A 24,351-nucleotide genomic window follows, 5' to 3' on the forward strand; every position below is an offset into this window, starting at 1 on the left:
ACTGGTGAAATCCCACGAAAGAAATGAAAAGTGAATGAAATCTGTCCCTGATTCATGTGGTCACGGTCTGAGTCTGTGCAGCCTCATTAAAGTTGCACTCTGTAACATTCTATAAAGTATAAAGTCTGTAACATTCCACAGACACAAGGGTTTACACTGTGTCTGTGGGATGTGTTGTCTGTTCCATGGTATAAACTTCTGACCTTGTGTTTACAGGGTTTTTTTTACTCAAAAAGACTAAAAAAAAAACATGTATTCTTACTGTGAGCGGCTCGCCTCTCCACAGATCTGACCTGTAACTTGGTCTGGCAGTGTGCATCCCCATGGAAATGTGCTTAAAGGCATTCTACAGAAGATTCCAGATAAATGTATTTTTATTTTATTACTTATTTATTTATATATCTTTTTAAATGTCTTTGTATTTGTCCGTCAAAAGGCACATTATTATTATTACATGTTATTATTACTACATGTGTGTTTTATCCTTACTGTCTATTTATTTATTTTTCTTTTTTTATTTATTTATGTTATTTATGTTATTTATTGTTTATTTAAATGTCTTCTTTGTATTTGTCCATTAAAAAAAGACCTGGGGAAACAGGACGTGTGTGACATCAACACAAAAACGTGATCACATGTTTGAAATGATTCTGCATTTTAATAAATTATTTATAAAGACAAAGAACAAGTCAAAATGTCGACAATAAATGAAGTTTAGGCACAATCTGAAAACAGTGTAAACAAACACACACAGACGCACACACACCAACACACACAGACACACAAACACACACACAAACACATAAACACACATAAACACACACACAAACACATAAACACACATAAACACACATCGGTCACATTTGAATGATATTTACATGATTCCTTTTTAACTTTATGTACAAATATTTCCAGGTTGATTCACTGAGTCTGGACCAAAAATTTAATTAAATCGTTAAAAATCTGAACGACTCTGGATCAAATATTTGTGTTTGTTTTTTGTCTCATTCGTCGTTAAGGCAAAACAAAGAATCACAAAAATTTACAAAAACTTACAAAAGTATCACATTTAATGAGAAAGAAAGTTTTTTTTGTTAATTTTATTAAATCACTGATGTGTCGCCTGAGACACAGAAAACGTCCAGACTTAACACACAGTCTGGACACAGAGGAGTCTGGACACACAGTCTGGACACACAGAGTCTGGACACAGAGTCTGGACACACAGTCTGGACACACAGAGTCTGGACTCAGAGGAGTCTGGACACACAGTCTGGACACACAGAGTCTGGACACAGAGTCTGGACACACAGTCTGGACACACAGAGTCTGGACTCAGAGGAGTCTGGACACACAGAGTCTGGACTCAGAGTCTGGACACACAGTCTGGACACTGAGTCTGGACACACAGTCTGGACACACAGAGTCTGGACACACAGAGTCTGAAGTGAAATGTTACTGTGTTTTATTTTGTGACTTTTTTGTTTTGTTCAGCTCTTTGTTTTTTGTTTTTTTTTAAGTGCTGTATTAATAATAATATTGAATTAAATAAATCACAGACGACCAATGAGCTCCTTCGTTTCATGAGTGACTGAAATAAACGGCTCTGATTGGACGATCAGGTTTGACTGAGACTCCACAGACGACGAGGGCCCAGACTAAAACATCTGCAGTAATAGATCATTAAGAATATTTTATGTTTATAATTTAACCTTTTCAATAACATGATTTATATAAACATTGTTCTATAAATGTTTTGGCAACATCCACAGAAATTCAGGGTTAATCGGCTCAGACCAAACATTAAATCCATGTTCTGTTTTGTTTCCATGTAAACTCCAGGTCCATTTTAAAACAAAAACCAGGTGTTCAGTTTAAATCCAGTTAAGAATCGTCAAAGATGTTGACTCTGGAATGGGAAATGGACCGGTAACCTCCTGGTGACGTTCTGAAATGACAGAAAAGATTTGAATAATGAAATAACTGTGGAATATTCACTTTAAATATTATTATTTATCATAAACACCTGGTGTTTGGTGAATCCTCGATGTGATCCTGTAATAAACCCACAGACTGCTCTTCTAAAAACGGATCTCTCTTTGTGAACTGAACAACTGCAACACAAAACACAACAACATGTTCATCGAGTCAATAAAACAAATCAAAAACTGGAATAATCTAAAGATGGAGCTGGAGGACGTTTGAGGATTAAAATGACAATGAAAATGTGGGAATTTTGTGTTTTTGTGTCAATGTTTTATCTGTAAATGTGCTCTACCAGGACGCCCTAAAGAGCTTCTGGGTCAAATGCAGTAAAAAAACCTGCATATCCACAGGTGAAAAAACACATCACAGATTTACTATTTGACTGATATTTGAAGATGTAACACGGACATGGGCAAACTACGGCCCGGGGGCCACACACGGCCCGTTGGGTTTATTAATCGGGCCCATCGAATGTGACCAAATTATATTAAAATAGATAAGGGTAAAATTGTTCAGTTTACCTTCCCCCTGTAATGCCAACATTTCCCCAAAAGATGGCGCACTTCAGCTACATTAACCTTGTTCGTGTTATTCTCTTATTCTTTTATCAGCTCCTCTGCAAAAACGAGTTTATCAAAGAAAAGAAAAGTGGACAGTGAGCGCCGAGTGTTTGATCGAGCTGCAGTTAAAACATATTCTGTTCCACTCTGTGTCAAGTGTCTGATACGACACGAAACTGTCACAGTTTTCAAAGAAAACAATATCAGCCGCCACTTTGCTAACTACGCTAGCTCTAACTAGCGGTCAACGCAGGAACGGACGCTACGGCTCAGAGGCCGACAATTTACAGATTTAATTAATGCATTTGGAAAACTATCCGTCCAATGAGCCTTGAATATGCTCTGGTACATGTTACACAACTAATCTCTAATGTTATACACACACACATACACAGACATACACACCCCCACACACCCCTACATACATACACACACACACACACACACACACACACACACATCCTGGCCCCGCCCCTCTGTCAGACTTTAGGATCTGAGTGTCAAAGTTTCCCCTCTGGAGTAACAGTTTCTCTTCTGGTCCCTGTGAGTCTGGTGTGTTTTATGTTTTATGTAATAATATTAAATAATTTAATTTAAATGTTCTGGTGACTGTGAGTGATTCTACAGGTCACAAAAACTCTATGTAACAACATTAAATGATCTGAACATTTGTTTTCCCTGCAGCTTCTTCACAAACATCAATTTTACGTCTGTCCTTTGAAAATGTCACATTTTGTGCATTTTTTAATGTTTTGGATTAACTTCAAATGTATTATCTTTAAGTTATTCTTAGTTTCCTCAAATACTTTCTGAATCTAAATTTCTTGCACCACTAATTTTGTAATAGTACTTCATTACACAGATTAATATTATTTTGAAGTAACTACTTTGACTTGAGGAAACTCTTTGGCTGCTGCTATGTCACCTCTGATAAAAAAAATACTCCACAATTTTTTTTGGTCGTAAAAAAAACAAAAAACAAAACCCAACAGCTGCTCTTGATTCTAATCCATACCAGTATTTTTAATCTTTGCAGCTGCAGAGTTTCCGTTTCTGTCGTCTGCAGATCGCTCCCTCCACGTCTGAAACACAAACACAACTCATTTACAACAGGTTTTATAAAATCAGTGTTTGTTTAAAGTCTCACCGCTCCACGACTGTCGTCCTCCATTTTCTGCTTTTTTCTTCTCTCTGCAAAATAAAAACAGCCACATGTTTGTGCGTCACGTCGTTTATTTGAGCTGCAGTTTTTGAGTTTTGTTTGTGCACTAAACACTGACATAAACACTGACATAAACACTGACAAACACTGACATAAACACTGACATAAACACTGACAAACACTGACATAAACACTGACATAAACACTGACATAAACACTGACAAACACTGACATAAACACTGACATAAACACTGACATAAACACTGACAAACACTGACATAAACACTGACATAAACACTGACATAAACACTGACATAAACACTGACATAAACACTGACATAAACAGACATAAACACTGACATAAACACTGAAATAAACACTGACATAAACACTGACATAAACACTGACAAACACTGACATAAACACTGACATAAACACTGACAAACACTGACATAAACACTGACATAAACACTGACATAAACACTGACAAACACTGACATAAACACTGACAAACACTGACATAAACACTGACATAAACACTGACATAGACACTGACATAAACACTGACATAAACACTGACATAAACACTGACATAAACACTGACAGTTTTGGTGATTTCTCTTCAATAAAAATACATGAGTGACACCAATGGACAACACAAAACCAGGTCTCGACCTGCATACGTGTGGAGTTTAAAAACACAGCGGAGCACTTCCTGTATCACCACATGATGACATCACAAGGTGGAACAGAGTGTTTGAGAGAAGAGCTCAGCCTAAATGTGCAGGTTTGTGTGTTAAACATAGATCAGAGAGAAGCGTTTACCTCGTCGTATGAGGTCTTTTCCTTCATCCACGAGATCAGATGTAATTTCATCATCTGTAATGTACTGATGGAAGCCCAGGAGGTTCAAACATCGAGAGCCGAGGCTACAGAACACACACACACACACACACACACAAACACACAAACACATACACACATGAGAATGTGTTTGTGGTTCTGTTTCAAAGGTGAACAGAAGAGATCTTACTTGTAATAAGTGGCAAAGCAGAGCAGCAGAATGAGCATGGGGTAGTAAATGTAGAAACCATGAGAAATGAACGACAGCAGACTCAGCGAACCCATGATCTGACAACAAAATAAAACAAAATAATAAATGTAAAACTGAAAAACTGATAAAGATCGTATATATAAAGTTTATGTTTGTATAACTGAGTGATTTAGACTTTAGCAGTTCATATTTGAGTCTGAACTGAACCCAAATACCAATTTTTAACCATCTCAAAACGTGACAGAAAAATAAAACAGACATAAATCGTGTTCATAAATCCAGTCGCTCACAGATGTGTAGGACGTCTGTATCCTGTTCAGGTGTGAAACTGTTGAGTCCATGTGAATGAGACCCAGGAAGTTAAGGCACAACGGAGGCGTCAAACGGCAAAACAACCTGGAACAACAAGAGGCACCGAGATTAAAATCCATCCTTCTTCTTTCACTTATCCTCAGTCTAAGCAGGGATCCCAGATGTCCCTCCAGCATGTCCCTCCAGCGTGTCCCTCCAGCGTGTCCCTCCAGCGTGTCCCTCCAGCGTGTCCCTCCAGCGTGTCCCTCCAGCGTGTCCCTCCAGCGTGTCCCTCCACAGTCCTAAACAGCACCGTCCCTTCTATCCACTTCATCTTGTCCTATCGGTCGTTACCCAAAGCTCAGGTGAGAGCAGGACAGTAGACTGACGGGTAAATCCAGAGCTTTTCCCTTCATCTTTAAGTATTAAACGTGGTATTAAAAGTGTAAACTCATCCTGGTGCGTACATGCCACTGAACTGCAGGCTGTAGGAGTCGGTCTGATGATGTGGGACGAGGTAATAGTAGTTAAAGAATCTGATGCTGAAGACGGTGGAGTAGACGCAGACGCAGAGGAAGAGGATGCCCACGAAGCACACCATCTGCAGAGAAGAACAACACAGTTTTATTTAATTAAACACTGGTGTTATTAATATCATTTACTCAAAGACATGTGGGTCTGGAGCTGAATCTCCCTGATTTTCATGGCCGTGATCGACAGATGGATTGAAATTACACAGATGTGGCACAGATTTCTGCAGAATCACTAAACTATTATGTATCTGGGCAAAAGGTGATATATTTTGATCTGAATGAAATCGAGAGACACTTGAGCAGCTGTGGTTCACACATTTTGGATTTTTGTGTCAGTTTCTTTGCACTAGTGGGAGATTTTAGCCACTGGACTGACCTCAGGAGGCGCTGGCTCGTCTGGAAAATACCACTGAGTCTTTTCATTAAATTTTAATGCTGTTTAACACGTACCTCAATACAGATGTAGTTGTAATAGATTTCTGCAGTTTGGACAAAGACGGCGAGGAGGGAGAGCACTGGTTTGGTGCTGAAGAACGTGCACTCGGACCAGACCACGGTCACAGACAGGAGACACAGGAGGACGGCCAGAAGCTTAAAGAAAAACTGCTTCAGGACGCACTCCCAGTACCACTCTGGAAAACACACCGGACAAACATTTAAACATTTTCCCTATGGGTTTGACCAAAATGTGCCTTTCCCCATATGTCCCCTGCACATGTCCACTGTCTGCATCTTATTACAAGCCTGTTACTGTCTGATAATCTGGAAGTGCACGTTAGCATACTAGTAGTTTTAGCTTTATTGTGATGGTTTTCATTTTAAACAGTTTGTAGTGGTCTAAACTTATTCCTCACCTCATTTCATCGCAATGGATTTATAAGTGTAATAACTTGAATATTTGTTATATTAGGATTATTTGTTTTTGTATTTATTTTTGTTATGTATTTTATTTCATATTATAAATAGAGTAAAATTTCCATTTTGTAAGTTCATAAAATAGTTAAATATGCATTTTGCAAGTGTTAAAACATTTAAATATAAAAATTCATGATTGATAAACAAAAGCTTAAAAATACCCCATGATAAACATGTTACTTGATTTGAGTGGACGTGATGACGTGATGACGTGATGCCGTGATGTACGACGCAGAGGACGTTCGAGAAGCGCGAAAAAATCTGACTGCGCTGCAACGGCGCGAACAACTCAACAGAGAAGCTCGTATGAGAATAGACAGACATTATTGAAAGCCACTTTTCAGCTACTCTGAAGATTTTTCCCCTTGCTCTGGAGGACTGAGGACTGAGGAGAACTCGCGGGACTTAACGCACAGTCTGGGGGTGAGTTTTCACGGAATCTTCTGAGAACCGTGCAAAAAAAGAGCTAAGCTAAAGCTAGCGCCGTTTTTCTGCTACTTCACTTCAGAGTCAGTTGGACAGAGACGGTGTGTCCACGGACGAGTCTGAGTCACCTGTGAGGACAGACAGGACAGCACATTCTGTGTCCCATCTTCATTCATCTTTTTATATTTGAATGTGAAAGTGAACAACAGACTGTAGGATTATTCCACGTGTTTTTCTATTGGATTTTACCTTGAGCTCCACCGTAAAACTGAAGAGCATAATATCACATCAGTGCATCGTGTCTGACTTTATAGTGTTGGGGGAGAAATGTAATGTTTATTGAAATGTATTTGATTCCTTATAAATTTTAAGAATAAGAAAATCCTAAAACGTATTTACTGTGTGTTTCTCATTTGTACACTGTAAAAGAAACACTGTAAAAAATATTCACAAAGTTTGAAATATTTAAATGTACATTGCATCTTGGTTTCTTCTCATAATAATTATATTCCTTGGAGTTATTTGTTAAATCTAAAAGCTAGAATCATACTTCTACCCTAGACAAAGGTTTTGTCTCTTACCATTGGTTTAACTTGAGGTTACAGGAGTCCTATATAATTTGGTTATTCCTTTCATAATAAGGAGCAGCTTGGTAAAAGGGTTACATAAGCACTTTATACAACTTTCAGAGATGACAGTTATACCATCACAGTAATGTTAGCAACAACTAGCATGCTAACGCCCACTTCAGGATTATCAGACAATAAAATAATTAGACAGTAATGTCGGAATAAGAGCTGCTTATACAATAAATCTGTACTGGGGCAAGACACATTTTGCTCAAAAACGTAGAAAAATCATGTTCAGGGTCTTTAATAATTTTCAAATAAAACATTACAAAAACAGAATTAGGCGACAATGTTCCCGCTGTATAAAACTCACCAACAGAGGGCGTACAGAGCAGCTTTTGTATCCACCCCCGAGGTCGGTCTGAGTCAAAGCTGTGCATGAAGTATCTCACCACAGACGCTTTACTCTTAGACACGTCCTCTAAATGAAACGCACGGTTTAACAGGATGGGCCACTGAACCTGGACACGAGTGCTCCTCTGGACACAACGGATCACCTGAGGGTCAGAAACACAACGGATCACCAGAGAGGGTCAGAAACACAACGGATCACCTGAGAGGAGGGGTCAGAAACACAACGGATCACCTGAGAGGGTCAGAAACACAACGGATCACCTGAGGGTCAGAAACACAACAGATCACCTGAGAGGGTCAGAAACACAACGGATCACCAGAGAGGGTCAGAAACACAACGGATCACCAGAGAGGGTCAGAAACACAACGGATCACCTGAGAGGAGGGGTCAGAAACACAACGGATCACCTGAGAGGGTCAGAAACACAACGGATCACCTGAGAGGGTCAGAAACACAACGGATCACCTGAGAGGAGGGGTCAGAAACACAACGGATCACCTGAGGGTCAGAAACACAACGGATCACCTGAGAGGGTCAGAAACACAACGGATCACCTGAGAGGAGGGGTCAGAAACACAACGGATCACCAGAGAGGGTCAGAAACACAACGGATCACCTGAGAGGGTCAGAAACACAACGGATCACCTGAGAGGAGGGGTCAGAAACACAGAGGACAGAAACACAGTGCAGGCTGTGGATCTTCATCCGGATGACTCCACACATTTATATCCTCCACTCAAGAAGGTGAAGTCTGTGTGGAATTATTATGGATTTGAAAAACAAGAGCAACAAGATGAGCCACCGATCAGAGTCTGAAGGAGAAAAGATACGACTCCGAGGACAAACACGAGCGACATTTACAACACAACCATCCTGCCATCCTTGTTTGACAAACTTGAGCCGGAAATATCCATTTTAAGTCACACCATGAGAAATAAACGATTGAATGTAGTTTGTGTTAGTTTGGATTTGTGTGAATAATGGTGAGTGTTTGTGTTGACTTTGCTTCAGTAGGTTAGTGCTAGCTAATTTTTCTCAAATATCAAGAGTTTAAAAAGACACAAAGACACAATGCAGAGCAAACTTCTACGACTTCCCCGGATCATTATGTTATAATTTACATATTTTAAATAAAAATATTCAACTAAAACGACTTAATAAAAGAAACAAGTCCACTGACTGGATATCTGCACATCACAGAGCAGAGGATTATTTTTCATTTGTACCAAACTGAAGACGTGACGCTGCCAAATCTGTCACACCGAGAAAATAAAAGTGGAGAATGAAATAAGTTCAACAAAAACGGGGTTGACGCCTTGAAATAAAGAGATTAAAGATTAAACTCAAACATGAATCACTCCAAATACAACTTCAGAGGGAAATGAGGAGAAACGACTAGAACCTGGAGAAAATATCTGAAAAGCTGAAACGTAACAAGTCGCCAGGACGACGACAGCACAAACACGATAAACAAGCTGAAACACAACGATAAACAAACTGAAACACACACTGAAACACAACGATAAACTGATTAAACGTCCAAACTACCTTTTTATGAAGAGTGACGAGCGCTCCAATGCTCGGAACGACGTGTGAAACAGGAGAACCATCGTTTTCACTATTCATCTGCTCCTGGTACACAGCAGGACACTGAAATCAGACCAAAACACGTTAATACTGCAAAATACTGCAAAATACGCTGACTCCCCGTCTCCCCGTTATTACCGCTATAACTTCGGCGACGCCTCCTGACTACAGGTGTCATAATTTACTGATTTACTTATTGATCCATATAAAAGGCACATGGGATTATAAGGCGCACTGTGGGTTTTTGAGAAAATTAAAGACTTTTAGGTGCGACTTATAGTGCGGAAAATACGGTAACTCAAAAAGATAAATACACAAACCTCATTAATCTGAGCTGCTCCATCTGTGTTAAATATGATTGGTCTGTAGATGTGTGATGTCATCTGTGTTAAATATGATTGGTCTGTAGATGTGTGATGTCATCTGTGTTAAATATGATTGGTCGACAGACTGTGGGGTTGTGTGAATGTTGTTAAAGTCGCTCTTGTTTTTACCTTTGATAAAATGGTGTCCACACGTTTCCTCAGAGGACTGCTGCTGCTCACAGACTGATTCACACTGGACACCTCCTGGAAACAAGTGTTTAATCATCTGTTACAAAAAAGCAGAAGCTGCATGAAGTACTCAAGTAAAAGTATCACATGGAAAAATCTACTTAAGTAAAAGGATTAATGTACCTGTTTAAAAATGTGCTTCAAGAGTAAAAAGTAAAAGTATTATGCGCAGATTTTGAGTCTTATAAAGCTTCAAATGTGGTGATTTTGATAAAGATTTGATTTGAATTTTGTAAAACAGAAATGGCTGAATTGATATTTTTATTTGACTATTTTTACTTGTTTATTTGTTGTTATATTTTTGTTTGCTCAAATTATTAACGTGTTAAAAATAAACTCAGCAAGTCTAAAAAAAAAAAAATAATACTTTTACGGTTCAGTCCTGTTCAAAAATGTAGTAGAAGGTACAGATACTGCTCTCAAATGTACTACAGTAAAAGTACACACTGTAAAATGTCCTTAAGTAAAAATATTTAGGTATCTGTACTTAAGTACAGTACTTTACTACTTTTACTTTGTTACGTTGCACCACTCATAAAAAGTAGAATGTGTCCACAAATACGTTCAAATAAAAGACTGTGTTTTTTGATTAATTTAACTTTTAAAACAGATCTCACGTCCATGACATCGGCCAGATCCTCCTCTGCGGCGGCCTTCTCCGTCGCCATCTTAGCCACTTTAAAGTAGGTCTTGTTGAGGAGGTAGGCGGGGTTTGACGAGAGCCAATAGGAGCGCGGGATCTCCACCAGCCCGTAGCCCAACAGCAGCACGAGGAGGAACAGCCCCCACGTGTTCGCCGCCGTGATGCAAACCGTCTGGAGCTCCCGGCTGCAAATCACAAATCAACTGTTACAATCATGCATTTAAAGTGCACTGCGGAGCTTTTTTGGGTAGTTCCTGACAACATGATAATTCATGTTCAAATGTCAGTGTTTAAAGAGCCAATATGACAATGACAATTTATCTGTGCTCTCATGTTTCCTCATCACAAACAGACCTGGAGTTGTTTTGTTTCATTCATGCTCTTCTCTCAAACTGAACACTCCACCTTGTGATGTCATCAAGTGGTAATACAGGAAGCACTCACCTTTGTTTTTAAATTCCACAAACCTTCACTACAATCATGTGAAACATTTAATCCCTGAAACTGCCAAACTTTGAAGTTTTTGTTTTATAATTGAACCTCTGTGACAATCTCAACTGAACAAAACATAAAACTAAAATATTCAATTCAATTCAGCTTTAATCCAGACTCACGGTCCATTTTTAAGATAAAAGGAGCTGTTCACTTTAAAACTACCACTTGATGACATCACAAGGTGGAACAGAGCATTTTGAGCTTTGTAGATATTACAGACTAATAATAAAGTGTTAAACGTGTGAATGAAACAAAACAAACTCCAGGTCTGTGTTTGAGGAGTAACCGCGTTGAAGCTCACACGAGTCAGTTCTGTGTAAAACAGGATCTTTGAAAGGTAAAAATAATAAAGCATTAGTTTAATTTACAGCTTTTCCAGATGCTCAGAGTTAATTTACAATTTTGTGCATTTGAAAGGTGCAGTGTGGAACTGTTTGGCAGCGCATGACTGTGAAACTGAAAGCAATATAAGCAATACACACAATATAAGAGTGGACATAAAAGTTACACGGTGTACCTTTAAAGACGTTCCAAATACTCACAAAGTGAATTTCCACTTGAGATGAATGACCACATAAACGAGCAGAGAAACAAAGACCAGGAGGTAGGTCCCGTAGTAGATGCCGTTCTCGATTAGAGCCGTTTTTATTTTCCCAGTTCTGGAGAAAGCTCCGGACCGAGCGTACGACTGCATGAACGGCAACAAGAGCCTGGACAAACGGAAAGTTAAGGAAAGTTAATGAGGTTAATGTCATCTGCTTGTTTCCATGGTGACAGATACTTTTACTGCAATACTGTGGGACATTCCAGGCAAAGCGACAACTTATCACAGACGGCCTCCACCAGAAAAGTTACATAGTGGAGCTTTAATTATGACCCTGCATGTTTTAAAGATATTTTTGAGCAACACCTTTAAAGTGTCATTTCTGCATTTTTTTACATTTAGAGGCACAAGTTAGAACATTTCTGAGGGATTAAAAACATCCAGTGTGATTATAGTTTTTTTTTATAGATTATAGTTTGTTTTATAGTAGATTTCAACAGATAAACTGATACATGAAATGATTCTGAATCGTTTAGTTCTGTATGATCACGACGTCCACTACACACATGTGAAAGTGTAAATGAGACGCACCATGTGAGAAACTGTGAGGTCCAGTACACGACTCTCCAGAACACGGGCAGAATGCCGTCAGGGATGTAACTCCATGGCTGCTCACACACTTTGGGTTCACTGCACAAACAAATCACAATAATCACTTTATCCACTTATTGTTCAACAAATAAAAGCTCTAAACAAGAAACTTTATTTCATTTTTAGTAGTTCATTAACATTTAAGTCTGATACAAACTAACTCCTATTTTTTATCGCAGCTGATGTTTTTAAGGTGTTCATTTAAAAAGACAACACTGTTGTCCTGTCTATTATGTAACGTGTACGAGTGACATTAAGTGGTTTAAATATTATCCTTTATCGTGATTATTTTCTTCATGTTTACATTTTTGGTCCTGAAAAGCCTAACACCAGGCTCACTGTCAGCGTCACTACTTTCTGTCCAGTTTTATCTCTATGAAGTTTTTCAGAATCACAATAATGTTTAGAAATATTTAAAGATCAGACTGTGGACGGAGCTGCAGGTGGGTCAGGGGTCAGAGGTCAGGGGGTTAGGGTCAGACAGTGGACAGGGAGCATCAACATGTTAAACACAAATAAATTGAACACTTCAGCAGAGACACTTTTGTGTTTAGAAAGAGACATGTTTGTGTCTCAACGCTAATGCTAATGCTAATTTTGAGGCATAATAAATATTAAATCAACACAAACTGATGTATTCTACTTTTTTTTTTTTATTGGCTGTTTTTTGTTTGTTTTTTAATTAATATAAATTTTAAAAGATTTTTTATTTAATGTTTTCAGATTTTAATAAAAGTGACTGTTAAGCTTTGAGAAACTGAATGATTTTGGAAACATCTCATTGTGTTGTTTTGGGTTTTTTTTTAATGTTGACATTACGATTCAATTTGAGGTTTTAAAATGAAACTATTTAGTTCAGAACATACATTTTAAACACATCCATGAGCACGAACGTTTGAGTTTTTACATAATAAGACCCAAAGATCGTTTGCTGTGGACGTTGTAGAAAAAACTAATGTTTTGTGTTTAACGGTGAGATTCATATTGTGATTTTTTTTACATCCATAATTGCAGGTGGTGTATGTTGTAGTGTGTTTTTAAAGATGTTGAATAGTCTGTACAGTCTTACCTTGCAGCTACATTGTCGATGAGGCATTGTTTATAGATGGTCTGAAACAAGAAAAAAAGATGTAGCTGAGATGAAGCGACACAGAAGATAAGTCTTTATTAGTCCCACAGTGGGGAAACTCCAGACAAACTGCTGCTGCTAAATTAATCTGATTAACACGTTACACAATTTTATGATCTCTGTTCAATGTTGTTTCCTGGAGTTGTGTTTTGTTTCATTCTCACATGTTTAAAACACAAACCCTGCAGATTATGGCATTTTGATCTTTGGAGATGTTACAGACTAATAATAAATTAAACAAAACACAACTCCAGGTCTGTGTTTGATGATATAACTTCATTATAATGTATTTTAAAGCTCACATGGATCAGTTTTGTGTAAAATAGAACCTTTAACAAACCCAAACAACTTTCCAAACTCTTATCTCCTTAACTCCTTTTCCAAAACTACAGCACTTTCAACGACCAATCAGAGCAATCTGCCATTGTGTCCTTAGGCAAGACACTTCACCCACTTTGCCTGGTATGAATGTGGTGTGTTACAGTTGTAAAGCAGAATTATTATTACTACTATCTCACATAAATTATTTTGTGATTGGTCAGTTTCCTGAAGTGGGCGGGGCTATGAACAAAAGTCTGTGGGTAAAAACAGTCAAATTTAAAAACAGGGCTGTAGACGACTAAAGTCACGTCCATCTGATCGACAGGACAGCGGAGCGGTGCCAGGATCAGAGGAACTGTGAAATATACGTGAGTCACTATTGATTAATTAAACAAGAGAGAAAATTAGAAAATGTTAATGCCTGTGTGAGAAAAGTGTATAAAGTGTGTGGTGAGGGGTTTTACAGACAAAAACATATAGAATAATTGTAAAAATTGTAAAGCTGACTACGCGATAAACGAGGGAACACTGTACCTCTGACTGGCATCTCTATTTATCTGAGCCAAACTGCACTCACAACACCACACCTGCAGGGGGAGCTCAAAACCTACTATTTACACACAAAAAAGGACTAGGAAACATAATGTATTTATATAAAGATTAAACTTGTGAATCATAAGTTTAATCTTTCTTTTTACATAAAATACCACAAAATATCAAATCTTCAGCTCACTCACTTCTCCTTTCTGCTGTCGTCACATTTAAATCCTTATACAGAAATAAAAGTATAAAGTTGTGTACCGTGCTGACATCAAACGGGAGGATGAACACGATGAGGAAGCAGAGGTACCAGGCCAGCAGAGTCCCGACGAGCACGAGCCGCTGCTGCCTCCTCAGGTCTCCATATCTGTGCAGGAGGAACAGAGCCAAGAAGAAAACTACAACCACCACAACTCCGAGCACCACGCCACTCATAACGGCCAAAGAATGAGCCTATGTCACGGTCTCATGACGAGGAGCTGGAGGAGACACAGAACGAACGAATGAGAGGAATGAGCAAAATCAACTCTATAACAAAGACAGAATCACATGACAACAATGAGAGAATAAAATGAATATAAGGAATAAAAAAGAACATTACAACATAGTGGGGTCATTAAAAGTATCGAAAATCTGATACAGATCAGATATGAAACTAGATTCTCATTGGGACAAGAATCGATACTAAAAAAGTGACATTCACAGAAATGAACCTTTCCTAAACCAGGACTGAACCAGGGCTAAACCAGGACTAAAGCAGGAGTGAACCTGGTTTAGTCCTGCTTTAGTCCTGCTTTAGTCCTGACTAAACCGGGACTAAACCGGGACTAAACCGAGACTAAACCGGGACTAAAACGGGACTAAACGGGGACTAAACCGAGACTAAACCGGGACTAAACCGGGACTAAAGCAGGACTAAAGCAGGACTAAAGCAGGACTAAAGCAGGACCAAACAGGACCATGAACCTAGTACACACTGAGGGATCACACAGATATAAGACACGTGGGAATAAAACACAAAGTACAACATTTAAAGTGGAAAATCACACTCTCTTGTCTAGAGTGTTTTTATTATTATCGTAGTATTGGAGTTGGACACACCCTCGTTTGCAGATAAAGCCGGGCTCTGCTGGACTCCGTAGCTTCATTTTGTATTTCTATCACTGAAGTCATGTTTTTTTATTCTCATAAATGAGGTACTCTTCCCACTGGGAGTGAGTCTAGAAAAATTAAAACAAAACAAACTAGTTTCCTTAAACAGCCTTGAAGGACTCGAGGATCGTTCTGTAGATTTTTACTGTAGGTTACAGCAAAACAGTCGGGTTAAAGGCAGCGTCCAGCAACATCCAAAGCAGAGTAAAAGTGAGTCGTGATGTCTGGTGCAGAGTGGAGTAGAGTCCGGTGCAGAGTGGAGTAGAGTCTGGTGGAGTAGAGTCTGGAGTAGAGTCTGGAGTAGAGTGGAGTAGAGTCTGGTGGAGTAGAGTCTGGAGTAGAGTCTGGAGTAGAGTGGAGTAGAGTGGAGTAGAGTCCGGTGCAGAGTGGAGTAGAGTCTGGTGGAGTAGAGTCAAGTAGAGTCTGGAGTAGAGTCAAGTAGAGTCTGGTGTAGAGTGGAGTAGAGTCGAGTAGAGTCCGGTGCAGAGTGGAGTAGAGTCTGGTGCGGAGTGGAGTAGAGTCCGGTGCGGAGTGGAGTAGAGTCCGGTGCGGAGTGGAGTAGAGTCCGGTGCGGAGTGGAGTAGAGTCTGGTGGAGTAGAGTCCGGTGCGGAGTGGAGTAGAGTCTGGTGTAGTAGAGTCTGGTGTAGAGTGGAGTAGAGTCTGGTGGAGTAGAGTCAAGTAGAGTCTGGAGTAGAGTGGAGTAGAGTCCGGTGCAGAGTGGAGTAGAGTCTGGTGCGGAGTGGAGTAGAGTCTGGTGGAGTAGAGTCCGGTGCGGAGTAGAGTCCGGTGCGGAGTGGAGTAGAGTCCGGTGCGGAGTGGAGTAGAGTCCGGTGCGGAGTGGAGTAGAGTCCGGTGCGGAGTAGAGTCCGGTGCGGAGTGGAGTAGAGTCCGGTGCGGAGTGGAGTAGAGTCTGGTGGAGTAGAGTCCGGTGCAGAGTGGAGTAGAGTCCGGTGGAGTAGAGTCCGGTGCGGAGTGGAGTAGAGTCAGAGTCAGGTGTAGAGTGGAGTAGAGTCAGGTGGAGTAGAGTCTGGTCGTCTTAATGTTTTTATAGCACTAGAAAAGTGGGGGTTAAACATTCTATAGATGAGAAATTTAAGAGAGTTACACATTTAAATTGAAATTTAAACCAAAGTTGAACAAAGTGAGAGTTTTAGACCCCTCCCTTTGTGGGGGTCACACATTTAGACCCCTCCCTTTGTGGGGGTCACACATTTAGACCCCTCCCTTTGTGGGGGTCACACATTCCTGAGATGAGAGGGGCCACAGATAAGAAATGTGGCCTTAACCAAAATGACCAGAACACATTAGTGTGATATATGTCCACTGCTGCATGATGGGAAACAGGAAGTAAGAAATGTATTATATTTGTATACTGTCCACAGACACTTACATTTCTGCCCAGTAACTCCATTAGAACATTTATATTAAATTTAGGACCAGCAGCAGGTGTAAACTTTGCACAGAGTAAAATGAGGAAATGAAACAGCAAACATGGTTAATTAAACAAATCTGGTAAGTTCACAGCCTTCACAATGTGTGTTTTTTTGGGGGGTTTTTCTGTTCTTTTAAAGAGTTGATTTCTGTTTGTTCTGTAAAATGTTTTTTTTTCCTGTTCTTTTAAAGAGTTCATTACTATTTGTCCTGTAAAAAGTCTTATCTCAGGTCATAAATCAGAAACATAACAGCTTTATAACATGTCCTGACATTTGCCTTTGACTCCATGAATGTGCTGATAGACAGACAGATTTAATAAAATAATCTAGGCCTTTTTACTTTGCTGAAATCTTTTTAAAATGTCAGATTTGTTATAACATGTTAAAGTTTGACAGTGGAGCTAGCTGTTTTGTTCTTTTCAAGCTAAAAAACTCTTTCATTTCTATCTTTTAGTCTTGATCTGATAAGTTTAGCTTAATTTAAATCTAAACTAATAAACCTTGATTTATTCGCGTGTTCAGACCTTTATTCTGGGCGCTTTCTTTCATAAAGTCACACGCTGTTCCCCGCTGCTCAGAGACAAACTGTACACAACAACCACGCAGCCGTCATACGTCATCACGTAACGCCAGCGCGCTCCACGTTTGTTTTGCGCCGCGTGGGATTGTGGGTACTGTAGTTTATATGGGGTTTCTATGGTAGACTTGTAGTTTTTTGAAAATAAAATATTCCACAAAAAATACACCAAAGATCAAGGATTGTTTTTTAGATTTAGTACCAAAATGAAACCTGTTTAGGCCGTTAAACTGAAAGAAAATGACAAATTGTTAGTTTTAAAAGTACTGTGTGAAACTTTCCTGTTTCTGTTGAATTTTGTTTAACAGAAACAATTGAATCAATCTTCATTTCAAATCTTTTTTTATTCTAGCTGTTTTTATTTGTTTATTTGTTGTAATATATTTTTGTTTCTTCAAACTGTGAACATGTTAAAAAAAATAAACCCTCAGACTTTTCTGCAGGTCTCAAACTTTATTAAAAATACTTCAAGTAAAATTAAAAAGTATGTACTTTAAATCTACTCACCTGGTCGTGTTCCACCTGTGGCAGCCGGTTTGGGTGGAATTTCATTGTGTGGGAAACAAAATGAACAAAATCAAACCTGTTTCAGTCGATAAAATGCATGAAAATGACAAATAGTTTGGCTTTTATTATTAAAACTTTGTGACTTTTCTGGTGGATGGTAAAACACCCGCTTGTCTCCATGGAGATGTTATTACATTAATTGAATTGTTATTGCAAAATGTTTGTTTGGGATCTAGAAAATCTCTTCAATACTTCAACCAGATGTGAATAAATCTGTATAAAAACAAAAATACATTTCACTCTGGATTTAAACAAACTCTGAGAAGTAAAAACATGTGTCTTATTTTCTGACATGTCCTGAGTCTTGACCTCAGGCCATTTATTCAAACCTTTGGCTGAAATAACACACATTTATCTTGTGTCTATTTTTACTTGTACTTTTCTATTTCAACAGTATAACAGACAGATGGCAGTGTCCAGCAGTAATCTGACCTGAAGTGAAGAAGAGTCTGACCTGAAGTGAAGAAGAGTCTGACCTGAAGTGAAGAAGAGTCTGACCTGAAGTGAAGAAGAGTCTGACCTGAAGTGAAGAAGAGTCTGACCTGAAGTGAAGAAGAGTCTGACCTGAAGTGAAGAAGAGTCTGACCTGAAGTGAAGAAGAGTCTGACCTGAAGAGTCTGACCTGAAGTGAAGAAGAGTCTGACCTGAAGTGAAGAAGAGTCTGACCTGAAGAGTCTGACCTGAAGTGAAGAAGAGTCTGACCTGAAGTGAAGAAGAGTCTGACCTGAAGTGAAGAAGAGCAGCCAAATGTTTTGTCCAGTGACAGATTTTCCTTTTGTTTTTTACAGTGGCTCAGACCTGGACGACTCGGGGACACTGATATTACAACACTGTAATTTCTCTCCTGACAAACAAAGATTCTGATAAATATTTTCCAGAACATTTGATAAAACACACGACACATCATCAGTTTAGAGCTTTAACGCTTTAATAACATTCAGCACAAAAAACCTTCAGTGTTGCAGGAATAACCACACGTAGGGGTCGTCCGTGCACAGAGGGGCCAGGAGACTCAAACACACGTCACGATGCTCCAGCAGCAGCTCCACCTGCACCACCAAGTCCAAACACAAACATTCCAACGCCTCCAGACACAAGGACCACCCGGGGACCACCCTCCTCCGCTCGCCCAAAGCCTCCAACGCCGACCACCCCGGGACCCCTCTCCTCCGCTCGCCCAGGGCCTCCGACCACACCCACCCGAAGAGCGCCAACGACTCGGGCCAGTCCTCCAACAGATCGTCCAGCAGATCCTCCATCGTGAAACTGTGGTTTGTGTGAGACTCTGTGCAGAGCGTGACCAGGTGCTTGACCATCTGTTTTCTGACCCCTCCCTCTGTCAGATTAGTGTTGGTGCACGTCCAGTTAAATGGACTTAACTCTATTTGTCCTGATTTAGAAATAAAAAGAGCTTATCTGTAATATCGCACCTGCAGACGCTCGTTTGGTTAAACTCCTGTATCACACCTGCACCTACATACACTATATACACATTTTATTTATTTATTTATTTATTTATTTATTATTTTGTTTTTACATCTCCAAAGCTTGGTAAGATAATTATTCTGAAGATTTTACAAAAAGCATGTCTTATTTTATTTGTTTTTGTTTGAATCTGGTGAAGTTCTGATGGTCATTGTTGTCATTGTTGTTGTTGTCATTGTCATTGTTGTCGTTGTCATTGTTGTTGTTGTTGTTGTTGCCGAGGCAGCAGCAGGTCTCGTCTCTACAACAGAGTCAAATTCAGAAAGTTAGAAAGATAAAAGCCAAACTGTGGAATATTCCAAACAAAGCAATAACACGTATGACACGGTCACATTTCAGGACGGATTCATTGTTTTTAAATGTTTAAAATACAGTTTATAACGAACTGAGTCAGAATCAGGGCATCAACTTAAAAAGAAATGTCCTGTATGATTCTAAACTTTGTCAGTTTAACTTTCCAGCAGCAGATGCCCCGGGGCAGACTGATGAAGTGTGGCTGCCAAACCAGCCTCACACTCACACCACATTCATAAAGTGTTTGATAAACTGTCTCATAAATTGATAAAGTGTTTGATTAAGTGTGTGATAAATGGCTCTGCCGGAGCCTCTGCCTCCACAGCTGCACTGCTCGGGTTCGTCCACAGGATGGCGCCAGTAAAAGGTAAATAAAAGTTCAAATCCAGATCTTTAAAATAAAACATCAGAACATAATCTGTTTCATTTCAACATCATAAAAACATTTAAATTAAATACAAAGATTGTCTGTGGATGTTTTTCTTTCCTTTCCACTTGTCCGTTCTTTTTTTTTATTTTTATAAAGTTGATAAATGTAGATTTGTTGTGACAGGATTAATTATAATAAAAAGAGACAAACAGAGAAAACTTTCTGCATTAATAAATTTCAGAACATGTTTAAAAATATTTATAGATTTATTTGAGTTTGATTTGATTGACATTATATTAATGAGTGTTTAAAGCTGCACTGTGTAACTTCCTGTCTCCATGGAGATGTTACACAGTGAGGCATTAAGCAAATCAAACTTGCGTTTATTTAATTACAGGTATTTTTATGGATTCTCATTGCTGCAGGATCGCCCCTCCACAGATCAGACTTTACCTTGATCTGGTGGAGAGAGACACGTCTTATACCAAACGAGGATGAAGTACTCAAGTAAAAGTAAAAGTATCACATGAACTAATCTACTTAAGCAAAAGTATTTAAGTACTTATACTTTAAGAGTAAAAAGTAAAAGTATTTCACACAGTGTTGAGTTTAAATGTTGTTGTAGCAGAAGATATTTGTTCATTTTTAGTACAGATACTGCTCTCAAATCACGTACTCGTATCACCTACTCAAGTAAAAGTAAAAGTACACACCGTCTTAAGTACTCTGTTACTTCCACTGCACTGGAGACGTTGAGCGGGAGGCCCACCCTCCACCACAGAGCACCTTTAATCTGAGTGTATGTCCTCGTTTTATTCTCCTTTTATTCTTGTTTATCTTTTTATTCTCATTTTAGATGTTGTGCACATTGAGCTCTGTGTTTCCGACGTGTCGTGTCTTTGAAACAGTGAAACTTGTAAAAGAGAAGCACATTTTCCTGTCTGAGCTTCTTAGAGACGAGATTTACTGTTTCTCTTCTGTTTCCTCAAACAGAGATTCAGTCTGAGACAGACATCATCATCATCGTCCTCATGTGACGCTCCTCCGCTGTGTCCTTCACCTCCTCACATCTCCTCACACCTCCTCACACCTCCTCACATCTCCTCACACCTCCTCACATCTCCTCACACCTCCTCACACCTCCTCACACCTCCTCACATCTCCTCACACCTCCTCACACCTCCTCACATCTCCTCACACCTCCTCACACCTCCTCACATCTCCTCACATCTCCTCACACCTCCTCACACCTCCTCACACCTCCTCACATCTCCTCACACCTCCTCACACCTCCTCACACCTCCTCACATCTCCTCACACCTCCTCACACCTCCTCACACCGTGTCTCAGATGCCCTCCCTGCGTCTCCATGAGGTCTTACTGTTCTTTAAAGCTGCTCACCCTGTAGCTTAAACCTCTACATACATGTTCTGATATGTCCCTGTGTCAGATGCCCTCCCTGTGTTTCCATGAGGTCTTACTGTTCTTTAAAGCTGCTCACCCTGTAGCTTAAACCTCTACATACATGTTCTGATATGTCCCTGTGTCAGATGCCCTCGCTCTCACTATTTTATTTGCGTTATTAGATATTTTTTCCGTAATGATTGACCTCTTGTGTGTGAACTGCTCTCCCAGTGCGACCATAACACAAACGACTATGAGCGCTCCGAGACCCGGGTTTGAAGTCCACAACACCCGATCCATGGGAAATCCTCCCGCACAATGACGCCGCGGGACAAAGCGTTCCCAGTTCTGTGTGTCCCTGGAGGGCCACCGTAGACCGCAGATCTGATAACCTGTCCTGGATACATCTCCCCCCTGAGACGACCACGCCCCTCTGGACACAGCTCGCTGCGAGGATTTCTGATGTTGTTGTTTTGTATCATACTAGAAGTTTAAAGTGGACGTATCGTGTCTCTGTCGGCGCCATCTATGGACCTGCACATCTGAGCAGAACTTTTTAAAAACGGACCAAAATAACATCACAGCACTGCTGAATATCAGCGAGTAAGGAAATAAAACTGGGGAAGGAATTGTGTATGTCACAGGGGGCGTGTCACAGGGGGCGTGTCACAGGGGGCGTGTCACAGGGGGCGTGTCAGTGTCACAGTGGGCGTGTCACAGGGGGCGTGTCACAGTGGAGGTTAAATGGGGCAGATGGACAAAATGGCGTCTTGAAGATAGTGGATTAAAGACGAGAACATGGAGAAACATCTGAACACAACAGTTTAGGTCTGATTTAAAGTTGGACTCTGTAACTTTCCTTGCAGTCATAAGCACAGATCAGAGTGGAGCGAATGACTAATGCTGCTATAATAATAGTAATAATAATAATAATAATAATAATAGATTTATTATTCATCTTCTCTTTGCACAGACCCTGAGGGCTCGTCGTCCTGAACGTGTCATGTGACTGTGGTTAAACGCTCGTGGCGTCTTTGAACATTTGGAGGAGAAAACTTAACCTGCTCCGTTCTGCATTCTTCTATAATCTTTTTCACAGAACTAAAGTCTGAACATTAGAGACGCTGCGTCTGCTTCAGTCTGAGGAGTTTTATGGTGGTTTTATTTAAACCTGCACTTTGATCTTGGTCATAAAGTTGTTTGGGGGAAGTTGTTTTCTGGTTTATTTATTTTCATTCACAGTTTTGTCCTTTCCAGTCTCCATTTGCCAAAACCTGCTTCTGCTTTTAAAAAACTAAAACTTTCTACCAGTTTTATTTTCTATTTAATCTTTTCACAGTTTTATAATATTGTGTTAAATGAGTAAAGTGTTAAATGAGTAAAGTGTTAAGTGAGTAAAGTGTTAAGTGAGTAAAGTGTTAAGTGAGTAAAGTGTTGAGGTAATAAAGTGTTAAGTGAGTAAAGTGTTGAGGTAATAAAGTGTTAAGTGAGTAAAGTGTTAAGTGAGTAAAGTGTTGAGGTAATAAAGTGTTCAGAGTGCTGTTCCCTCTAAGCTGCGCGCATGCGCAGTTGCGCACTGATTTCATGTTTTATTTTTCAGTGTCAGTGAGTGTGACCGGGACGAGCTGCTCCAGACAATTATGTGAATATATGCGCAGTTTATCCACGTCATTGACAGACGTCCTCATGTCCTCATGTCTTCATGTCTTCATGTCTTCATGTCCTCATGTGCCTATCAGAGTTTTAGCCGATGTGACCGATGTGGAGTGAAGACTCGCTAATGATGCTAATGATGCTAATGATGCTAATGATGCTAATGATGCTAATGATGCTAATGATGCTAATGATGCTAAGTGTTTAACCCTTAACGTTCCCACGGCCCTCGGGCGCACTGTTACGCTGTTTTGCAGCAGTTTTGCGTTTTAAACATGACGAAACGGACAAAACAAAGGAAGTGCGTGACCGAGGACACTGTGGATGTTTGTACAAGTTAAACTAGAGACATCTGGACCCGGAGCGGCTCATGGACCCGAGTGAAGATCATGGTGGACTGAGGAGCAGAGGACCTGATGTGCTGATGGACTGGACCTGATCGGTGAGTGTGGTTTATTCTGCTATTGACTTAATTGTAGGTCAAATATATCATGTGTAATCATTAGCATTAGCTCATGCCAATCTGCGCCCGACCACCACCAATCATCACACACACCACTTGGGTGAAGTGTCTTGCCTAAGGACACAATGACAGAAGTTGGTCCGAGCGGGACTCGATCCTCCAACTTCTAACCACTGAGCCTCTGTAGCAGAATGAGTGTCTCACTGTACAACCATGGACAGTGTGTTTTTAGTTTTCAGTGTGTGTGTGTTTACATTTTGCAGTGTGTGGTTTGTAAATATATATTTATTTTGACCCATACCACTCGTTTTGACTATATTTTATATACAAATACACATTATATATTGTGTTTTGATATATAAATGTACAGTAGTGTGTGTGTTGGTCGTTGACTGTCACTAGTTTATTGTTGTAAAAATCAAATGATCGTGTCATAAACTGAAAAAGAGTCAGGACTGTGTCCCAGACACAGTAGGACAATCTCACTCAGTCACAGCAAAAGCTTCACACAATGGATTATACTTATATATACTTATATACTTATACTTATACTCATGATACAAGTCAGAGCTTTATC

General features: G+C 39.7%; 1 protein-coding gene across 1 annotated transcript; it reads right to left on the reverse strand.

The window, feature by feature from the left end:
• Positions 1-641: 641 nt before the first annotated feature.
• LOC117376505 (G-protein coupled receptor-associated protein LMBRD2B-like) lies at positions 642-17,576 on the reverse strand. The gene is made up of 18 exons (XM_033973004.2): positions 17,486-17,576; positions 14,637-14,854; positions 13,455-13,495; positions 12,326-12,424; positions 11,733-11,900; positions 10,670-10,880; positions 9,993-10,067; positions 9,460-9,561; positions 7,870-8,053; positions 6,037-6,218; positions 5,521-5,654; positions 5,053-5,158; positions 4,742-4,839; positions 4,534-4,637; positions 3,694-3,737; positions 3,562-3,628; positions 2,027-2,114; positions 642-1,948 (listed from the first exon to the last, which is right to left on the reverse strand). Exons 2-18 carry the CDS (start codon positions 14,808-14,810, stop codon positions 1,885-1,887), a joined length of 1,941 nt encoding a protein of 646 aa, XP_033828895.1. The 5' UTR covers positions 14,811-14,854; positions 17,486-17,576; the 3' UTR covers positions 642-1,884.
• Positions 17,577-24,351: the final 6,775 nt, after the last annotated feature.

The sequence above is a fragment of the Periophthalmus magnuspinnatus genome, chromosome 9 (genome assembly GCF_009829125.3).
Source record: "Periophthalmus magnuspinnatus isolate fPerMag1 chromosome 9, fPerMag1.2.pri, whole genome shotgun sequence".
NCBI lineage: Eukaryota > Metazoa > Chordata > Actinopteri > Gobiiformes > Gobiidae > Periophthalmus > Periophthalmus magnuspinnatus.